The following is a 10,026-nucleotide window of genomic DNA, read 5'->3' as shown; positions in this document are numbered from 1 at the left end:
AGTGATGAACAATAATGAGCTGTTTCTGGTGAAATGATTCTGACAGCCCTCGTTTCTCTGCAGTATACTGGGTATGCTGCTGTTTGGTGGTAAATTTAAGTTCATGTCACCTCATGGAGAAATGATAACAGGCAGAAAAAACTTTGATGACCTTCACTGGTCCATGGTAACCGTGTTTCAGGTCAGATTTTCACTTCCTAACTTGAGTCACCTTCATTGTATTCTTTCAGCATGCCAACTGGGCCTCATCTATTTCTCTAATACTTCTTTCCATGCAGATTTTGACGCTGGAGGACTGGAATCTGGTGCTTTACAATGCCGTGGCGACTACATCTGCATGGGCCACACTCTACTTTGTTGCACTCATTATGATAGGAAAGCATGTTCTGCTTAATGTTCTTGTGGGCATAGTGGTTCAAAGCTTCAAGGACATGTCCAGTCCCGACAGCATGTCCCCTAAGGATGACTCCCTGCAGGTATTTAATGATGCAGAAAATGTAAGTTTGTCCATGGTTGTGTTTGTGTAGGTCATTACAGATGTGTTTGTTCACCACCTTATTTGCCTCTATGAAGGTTTATTCTCTGATGGGCCCACTGCCCAACAGAACTGTAGTTTTGCTTAGTAGTGTTGATTCAAGCAAATCTGCTCAGCCGAAGCCATTGTCCGACATTAAACTCTGTTTACTGTTGCTCCAGGGCTCGACAAGCTCAGACTCTGGGTCCAGTAAACCCACTGTGATTACTCCTGCCCCTGGAGAAGACACTGTCACAAAGAATGTAAGATCCAAAAAATGCTTAGTATTAAAGTCAGGATTGGGGTTAAACTAAGAGTCAATCCTGGATTTGACTTTACAAAGCTATAAACAGAACAATGCAGCATACAGTTAAAGACATAATTTACTTTGCTCTTATTCTCAGACGGATTTTGCTGCTTTACTTTAAATGATCAGTGTGGCTTTCTTTCTCCATATGTTGTAATAAATGAGGGAACGTTTGTGTAACTCTCCATCCCTGCAGAGATCTCCAGCTTTGTTCCAGAAAGTTCTTCATTGGTGCAAAGAGCATGAGGACTGGTCCTTCTTTGTGTTTTCTCCAGAGAACAGGCATGTCAAAACCTACATAAACACAATTTTTTCTGTTTTTCTGTTTTATCGAATGTTGAATATTTTACACTCCGTTTACTCAAAGGACTAATTAGGGACAAGACTTCAAAACTAGCCTTTGCTCCTTCATCATCAAACTATGTTAAATTGCATTTTCTTTTATGGAATGAAGGAATTCTAATTCAAATGAGTTACAGAAAATAAAGAAGTCTTGGATTTAAGTGGTCCAAAGACTAAAGACAGAAGGTATTTTAGTCTTAGTTTTAAATACATTAAATAAGGATTACTTGGAAAAACAAAGTGTTCTCGTAAATTCCCAAATTGTCCTCCGATGTTCAAGACTTTGGTTTGTTTTTCAGGTTCCGTAAGATTTGCCAGCGTGTCATCTCTAACAGCTTGTTTGACCACGTGATCCTGCTCTTCATCCTTCTAAGCTGTGTCACCATTGCTATGGAGAGGCCTGGAATAGACCCTAAAAGCACGGTGAGACACACATACTGGATACATGTACCCTACAATGTACATCTCCTCCAAGAGAGTGTATGCAGGCTGAAAATGATTTCTATATCTCTGCCCTTTAGGAGCGATGGATCCTCAGAGTGTCCCTCTACTTCTTCTCTGGTGTGTTCCTGGTTGAGATGCTTTTAAAGGTTAGCACCCTTTTTTTAATTTAGAGCCTATGGTTCATTTGAAATGAAATTAGTATGAACATCACTTCTATATTCCATCCATTATCTATAAAGCTTTTCCTGTTTGGGGTTGCGGAGGGCTGGAGCACCTTCCAGCTGTCATTGAGAAGGGGGTACACCCTGGAGGGGTCGCCTCTTAGTCCCAGAGGGGTGGTCACGGGTGGTATGTGACCCCTTGAAATCTTATTGGCCACACCAGATGCCAACCCCAAACGCTTTACTATGATTGCCTGTTTGCCTTCCAGAGCTGGGACTTCTTTTAAAATCCTCTATTCAGGCTCTATGGCAGACAGGAAGCTCATAGTTTTCATTGTGCAGATGTTTTTTTGCAGGTTTTTAAATACTTTAAATTGTGAGTTTTGACATACATAGTTTTAGAGTCTTTGTAGAATGTTGCCATTGTCTTGTGTTACCTAAAGGTCACGTTTTTTTGAACACTAACATGTCCCTGGCCCGTCGGCAAAACCCCAAATTAGGAGTCCATCGTCTCCATCTTTTTAGAAAATGTGTGCCTAAACAGGATGTTTGGAAATTTTCTCTTAATGACATCACAAAGGGCAGTAACCCCTCCCCCAGGGTGACACTCCAACAGCGAGGTGTTTGTTCTGCCCTGAGTTTGCTTCTCTTTCAACGCACGGTGTGTAGTGACGATCAGATGATCGGCCACTCAGCTGGGTGCGGGAACAGATCTTTGGATTTGACGCGCTGAATGAATCAATGTCCAAACACTGTCTGCTGTTGGGTGAGGTTCCCATTTAATTTAAACTATGATCTCATACAACATTATGTTTTCTTACTTGATGGTGAAGTGATGAATGAGGTGATGATCCTGCATGCCCGTGACAGCGGTAAAAACCGTCTGATCTCCCCGTCACCCATGCCTCATTACCTGGCTCCTAACACCTGTGCAATATACCACTTCCCCTGCCACACCAAGCTACACTCCCCCCTGTGGTAGACAACTGATATATATATTTAGCACCTACAGTGTGAAAACACCAGAGCCATCCAAGCCCTCCCAAAGAGGGGCGTGGTCGAAAGCGCCATGAGCACGGAGGGAACGCACACATTTTATATTGTAACATATTCAAATAATTATGAAACTTTAACTTTTAGAAAATGTCTCTATTTATGTTGCTCTGATTTTTCAGCTTCTGTCTCGAGTGTTTTAAGAATAACCTTGTCTGACATGAATTGATATTGTGTTGCTGTCACACCAGGTTCTGTCTCTGGGCGTGTTCTTTGGGAAGGACTGCTACTGTCGGTCCAAGTGGAATATCGTGGATGGACTGTTGGTGATTTTTTCTTTGGTCAACATCATTGTGTCTCTGGCCAACTATGATAAAAGCAACATGTTGAGCATCCTCAAGGTTTTACGCTTGCTACGCACATTTCGTCCACTGAGGTACGTCGTTTGTCGTTTTACCTGTTTTATTTCACGTTTCCTTCCTCAATGTGTGTCTGTAGGTGCATGTGCTGGTTCTGATAAAAACTGGAGTTGGTGTTTGTGTTTTCCAGGGTGATCAAGCGAGCTCCCAAACTAAAGCTGGCTGTGGAAGCTCTGATCGCCTCGGTTAAACCCATCGGGAACATCGTTCTCATTTGCTGTGTCTCCTTCTTTTTCTTTGGCGTCATCGGAGTGCAGGTAACACAAACTCACAAGGCTCGATATTACGGCTGTGGCCAGTTGTTACTTAGAGTCTCTTTAGAGTCCAGTCCAGTGAACAAATAACACTTCAGACTTTTAACCTCGGTCTTCTTCTCTTTGAAACACTTCAGTTTTTCAAGGGGAAGTTCCACTACTGCTTGGGTGAGGACACAAGAAACATCACCACTAAGAGTGAATGTCTGGAGGCCAACTTTAAATGGAAGCGAAAGACGTTTAACTTCGACAACATGCCTCAGGTACAGAAAAATAGATACACCATTTCACTGTCCTTTGAAAATGTCAAATTATATTTTGGGGTATTTAATCTTAATAGATGTTGTTGAGAAGAAGAAAATGACTATTGTAGACTTAACATTATTTTAATGTTTCCTTTCAGGCTCTGATGTCCTTGTTTGTCATGTACTCTAAGGACGGCTGGGTGGACATCATGTATAATGGACTGGATGCTGTGGGAGTAGACAAACAGGTATTTTTGCCATCAGCTTGTCTTTTTATTAAGTGTTGTTACCTCTTAATATTCATGCTATGGGAATAATGGACTGGATGAACTTGACGTTTATTTTGATCTATTATGCAAACAAGGAAAGTGTCATGTTTGTTGAGGCACTGATTATATTTAAACTACAGTACTGCCTTCTTGGACCTGTTGGTAACATAGTGCCAGAAATTAAAACTATTATGTGCATCTGTAGATGGTAAAAGTAAACGTCAAGGTCACTTACAAACACTGTATGATATGTCTTCTAAAAGCTCCACAACCCTATACAACCTCCATCACATGTCCTTCTACAGCTGCGCTTCCACACAAGTCTGTCTCATGAAGCTCTTCTGTTTAAATTAGCTGCCTGCATTGGTTTCTCACAGGCAATCGAACGACCAAGATTATTTTAGCAGTACACATTTAAAGTGTGATGTGAATGTAAAGAAAATCCAGAGAGATAGTGAAAGCAGATCTCTAAATGTACAGAGAAAGATACTGAATGCCCTCTGAAGGCAGCAGAGTAATAAATCTGTGTCTTTTTCTCTCAGCCTGTGAAGAACAACAACGAATGGATGCTTCTGTTTTTCATCGCCTTCATGATCATGAGCTTCTTCCTCCTTGACATGTTCATCGGTGTAATGGTCGAGACTTTCCACGACTGTCAGCGGAAACAAAAACATGAAGTGCCAAAAAAGGAAGAAGAAGACCATTGCAGAGGTAACACAGCTTAGTGACAGCTCTCTGTGTTACTTGGAGAATTAGATACACAGTTATTTGCAGTAACAAAATTCTGACAGAGGTACGCTCCAGTTAGTTCTTCTCTAAACGAATACATAAACGGCTGTAAGCGTCCAACTCAAATAGATACGAGAAATACGATTTTATTCACGAGCAAATCAAAAAACAACAGGCAACATTTGTGGACTCCTTTTTCCAAGGTAAACATGTTGCATCAATCATGGACAGTTAGGACAATCTAATATAAACCAACAGAATCAAGCCTTTTTTGCTAAGGTTGCTTGTGGTTAGGACAGTCTGGTAGTTTTCAAATATCAAGCAGAGACATACCCTACATTCAGGCTTTGTTATTTTGTTAGAAAACAGCTAAATGTGTATTTCTGCCAAATGCAACATGTTGAGTGCCCACTTGAGGTTGATTGTAAAACCCAGGAAAACCCCAATTTGGCCCCATGTTAAAATGCCAAAGTAGCAACAGTAAACATTTTTGCAGCCTGGTTGAAAAATCAAAACTAGTTTTAATAGCTAATTTCTTTATTGGTTTACAGAGAGGGTAAGTTCGAGTTATATTTTCACTCCGAGTGGCATTGCTGAGTTAACTGATAGATGGATGTATTGCATTAAATTGATCAAATTAGAGGCTGGGACTGCGTTTCCAAAATAGTAACCGCCATCTTTCACCTCTTTAGAAATCGAGGGGGAGACATCACTGAGACAATGTTAATGTTTAATACACCATGGCTTGAGTGAAAAGTTTACTTTGGGAATCTATTCCCACCCCATCACCTTGCTTGTATGTGTGTGATGTTTCAGACCCTGACCAGGTTCCCTATTACAACAACTACTCCAAACTGCGTCGGTCCATCCACACTCTGTGTACCAGCCGGTTCCTGGACCTGTTTGTGACACTCGTGATTCTACTATGTGTCATGATTATGGCTGTTGAACACTATAATCAACCTTGGGTAATTTTGATCTCTCTCACACACACACACAGTTTTCCAATCTAAATACAACAAAAGTGTGAATTGAATATTTGACTGAAGTCATAAACAAACCTGCGTCTGTGTTTTCAGTACATCAGTAAATTCACAGAGTATTCCTACTATGTGTTCACTGCTATCTTCACCGTCGAGGTCCTACTCAAACTCGTGGCCTTTGGTGCTCTGAGGTTCATGAAAGACAAGTAAGATGCTTCATTAATAAAATGAAGTGCATGTTGGATATTGTTTGTTTCTAAAGTGTAACCCTTCTGCATGTTTGTGTTTAGATGGAATTTGCTAGATGTCATGATAGTTGTGGTTTCTATCATCACCATCGTTTTAAACCAATTTGCTGCCATGACAATGGCAAATTTTCCAATCAATCCCAACATCTTGAGGATCTGCAGGGTGCTCAGACTGGCACAAGGTATATCTACGCTCTTTAAAGCGTTCCTATGCGATAGTTCGCTGAGGGGTTTTTAATTCGGAATATTCACATGTTCTTAAAGAAGGCCTCAAGGGAGGGACATCAATCAATCAATCAATGATCATTTGTATAGCATCATTTCATAACACGTTATCTTGAGACACTTAAAAGGTCTGATGAGATAACATGTGGGAAAACTTTCTCCTTTACATCCCTCTACTTCCTGTTGTCCACACTTCCTTTACAGGTCATCAGTATGTGTGTGCACATTATGTTTTCATGTTATTTATAACTACTGCTGTGTCTCTTTAGTGCTGAAGGCAAAAAAGTTAAGAGTTCTGCTTAAAACCATCATCAAGACTCTGACACAGGTACACACACGCATACACACTCACAGATTGGATTTTTGTAGGTGTATTATTCTTCTTATTTTAAACTTGTATTTAGCTCTTTTTAAATTTGTCACTGCTATAAGCACGCTCTCGTTTCCATATTCTGACCCAGTTCACGTGTTTAAAAGAGTAATAATTACAAATGCAGGCTTTCTATAACTTCTGCCCGTGTAAAAATAAATAAAAATGCTCCAGGTGTATAAGGTCCATGGTCTCTGACTGAGGATTCACAGGATCTACTTTGTAGTGCTTTTCTTATTCAGGAAATCTAACCTGCATTTGGATTCCAGGTTGGAAACATCTGTCTCCTCTTCACCTTCTTTTTTTTCATCTACGCTGCATTAGGAGTGGAGCTGTTTGGAAAGCTGGGTACGTCAACACATTGACACACCAGCTGACTGCAAGCTAAATGTCAATGGACTGCTAAAAACACATTTAAAAATACACAGAATCATCACTGTTGTGCTGAACTTAAAGCTGATATAGTCTGAACATTTCATTGTGCGCTATGAATAATCGGCTCACTCAAACATCTCTCTGAAGAACTTCTTAAAGCAGCACATTGAGTGTCTGTTCCTCTGTGTTGTTCTGTGTCAGAGTGCAGCGATGTTTACTGGTGTCATGGATTCAATCAACACACCAACTTTAAGAACTTTGGCAATGCCCTCCTGTCGCTCTACCAGGTGTGCACAGGAGACAATTGGAGCGAGTTCCTCAAGGTAGGCACACGTTAAAACCAAATATGTAAAGACCAGGCAGGTTGAGACATTGTCTGACCTGTATCTGTTGATGTGACCTACAGCACAGCATAAAGCAGCATCTTTGTGTCTGTTTGGCCAGCTAGTTAAAGTTGTCACCCCTCTGCAGGGTTGTGCCAGCATATAAGGAGGTTTATTTGTCCTCTTGAATCTTACCAACTTTAAACACTATGAACAAAAACAATGTATTTTTGAATTCACAGTTCTTTCTGTTTGGTCCGGATCACTGCTGCTCTGTAGAAGAGCAAACTTTAGATGATCGATCAAAAAACGTCAACAGACAAATAAACAAATGCCTGTGTTGTGCTGCACCTCAATAAAAAGCCCCACACATCTACGTGTCCCACGTCAACACCAAAAATATAGACACCTCCATACCTTTCAGGCTTGTGTCACACACACATATAGCTAATCCTCCAACCTAAAGATGGCATGGTCATCTCTCTTTACTGTCCAAACCCAGCTGACACTTTGTAAAATAGGGATTCCAACAATGATTTGTTTTTTCTCTATTGTTTCTAGTTCTTGTTTGCTGAAGGCTTAAGTGTGACATGTTAATAGAATAGTCTGCTGTGTCTGACCTCTGACTCTTGCTCTGTGTTTTTTTAGGACACATTAAGGGAATGTCCTCCACATGCCACTACCTGTCCAAGATACCTGCTGTGGCTCTCCCCGTTATATTTTGTGAGCTTTGTCATCATGGCCCAGTTCGTGCTGGTTAACCTGGTGGTGGCGTCCATTATGATGGCGCTTGAAGAAAGCAACCAGGTACTACACACCAAGGGAAACACAAACTTAAAGCCAACTTCTTTGACAAGAAGTGAGAACACTCTCAAACTCCTAACATATATCATGGCAGAGGAATTGTTTGTCCCTGCCTTAAAAATAGGATAAAGAGCTGAAACATCCAAGTCAGTCCGTAGTAGAGCCAATGTCAGTGGTCCTTGACCCCTTTTTTAAATGTGACATTTTAGAACAACATATAAGTATAACAGAATAATATTTTGGCATTTCAGAGAAAACCTACTAATTTCTGTCTCCCCCTGGAGGAGGAATCACACCAGCACCCCAAGCTCGAGTCCACGTTGACGGGGGAGAATGTTTCACAGGGTCCAGCCACGCCATCGCAGAGGAGTCTGGCGTCAGAGAAGCTTCGTGAATGTAAAGTCCAGATACTTTGATGAGATTACTGCAAGAGTGTCGTGGATTTTTTTTGTGTAAATGAAGATTTGATATCAAAGTCTTTTGTCTCTGGGTATTTTATTGCACAAAATAACTTTCTGCAGAAAGGGGTATCATACAAAGCCACATCAAGTGAGTCCCTCGCAGAATCCCAGACAGTCTTGTTTGTGCTGAAGCTTTATACTCTTAAACCGGACGTTGCACATTTGCACAAGATGTTTCATTGCATCTCTGTGCTTGATCTTCTATAACATTCTGAGACACCATCCCTGCCTAGTCTGCCCTGCAACAATGGGTACATCCCAAGTGTCTTATTTGCAGTCTCCTCGGTCCTCGGTCGAACCGGAAGTAGTTCCAAAGCCGCCATGTTGAGGATCGTCCCAAAGCTCTTATAGCGAACGGAGGAGAGAGGATCGAGGAGAGAGGAGGCTGATCCGAGGAGCGATGACCGAGGAGACACGAGAGCTGACTTCACGGAAGTCTTTTCACTGACAGACACGCCCCCTTCTCGTATATCACTCACTGATTGGACGCTGCACAGGATCAGACTTCAGTGAAACTTCTCAACATGAGCAGAGTTTAATACAGAAGAAAAGACGGACATTAAAAAGACGCTAAACGGAGCGTGGGACATTTAAACAGATGATGAACATCAGTGAGTTTGTAAAGAGTCGCTCTGTGATGAGCTGGGATTAAAAAGAGTCTGATGAAGAGGAGTCCGTTTTATATTCTCACTTATTTATCTTCTGAACGTTTCATCATTTACATTCTAATCAATCATTTTCAGTATCCTGACGCATAAATATCTGTGTTTATAAAATACAGAGTTCGTTGTCTAAATACAGGCTAGGTTAAGTCCAAACTGTTTAATAATAATCAATAATTATAGACAATTCAAAATGAAATCTTTTAGTCAGTAGAAACTGTCCTTTTGGTTATGAGTAGACTGCAGGTTGTTCTTCAGGTGTTTTTTTTTTATCAGGTAAAGACACTAAACACTGTAACTGTGTGTGTTTGATGAGAAATAATACAGTGCGTGTGTGCGTGTTTGTGTGGACATAAACAGCTGTTCGGCTGATTGACAGCTGAACGTGATCAGCTGATGTCGCGTCATGTGACCCTGTCGAGGAAACGACGTCTCATGTGTCTTGAAGCTGATTTCCTCGGTCCTCTCTCCTCGGCTTCGTTTCCTCCGTGCATCTCTGGTGGGCGGGGCTAAGACGCAAGTGGAGGAGACAACTCGGAGGACACTCGTATTATGTCCAGTAAGACACGGACATCGACTGTGTGCTTATGGCGGCTTTATTGTCGTAACACAGGTTGTACACTCAACACACCTTGCCTTCAAAAACACCGAACACTTTCCGGCCGTGACGTCACACTGTCGTGACTACCACACCATAGCATGTGGTGATACACCACATTTACCCCCCCTTTTTAAAGCGTCCAAACAACTGCAACAGGGTTAACAATTTATAATAACACACTATGGCCCGAACGGCCAACCTGACTGGATAAGCCGGGTAGACTGCCGACTTACCCGCATAGCCTTGTGGTTTATTCTGCCACATGACAGGCTATGCGCTATACTAAGGTTTAAAAGT

General features: G+C 41.5%; 1 protein-coding gene across 4 annotated transcripts; it reads left to right on the top strand.

Annotated features, from left to right (window-relative positions):
* Positions 1 to 33: 33 nt before the first annotated feature.
* LOC306817588 (voltage-dependent T-type calcium channel subunit alpha-1H-like) lies at positions 34 to 8,483 on the top strand. Of its 4 annotated transcripts, none has more exons than XM_079334596.1 (19): positions 34 to 181; positions 279 to 476; positions 697 to 777; positions 1,018 to 1,103; positions 1,463 to 1,586; positions 1,685 to 1,753; positions 3,013 to 3,197; positions 3,311 to 3,437; positions 3,572 to 3,697; positions 3,838 to 3,927; positions 4,491 to 4,659; positions 5,494 to 5,645; positions 5,757 to 5,866; positions 5,951 to 6,090; positions 6,403 to 6,461; positions 6,773 to 6,851; positions 7,080 to 7,201; positions 7,850 to 8,008; positions 8,257 to 8,483. In XM_079334596.1, the coding sequence occupies exons 1-19, from the start codon at positions 74 to 76 to the stop codon at positions 8,419 to 8,421; spliced, it is 2,349 nt and encodes a 782-aa protein (XP_079190722.1). In that variant the 5' UTR covers positions 34 to 73; the 3' UTR covers positions 8,422 to 8,483. The 4 variants fall into 4 exon arrangements, with proteins under 4 accessions (XP_079190722.1, XP_079190724.1, XP_079190723.1 ...); XM_079334598.1 differs by having other exon boundaries at positions 279 to 497; positions 8,293 to 8,483; XM_079334597.1 differs by having other exon boundaries at positions 279 to 497; positions 8,290 to 8,483.
* Positions 8,484 to 10,026: the final 1,543 nt, after the last annotated feature.

Source organism: Symphodus melops (genome assembly GCF_947650265.1).
Source record: "Symphodus melops genome assembly, chromosome: 22".
Taxonomy (NCBI): domain Eukaryota; kingdom Metazoa; phylum Chordata; class Actinopteri; order Labriformes; family Labridae; genus Symphodus; species Symphodus melops.
This window is presented reverse-complemented; position numbering and strand designations above follow the sequence as displayed.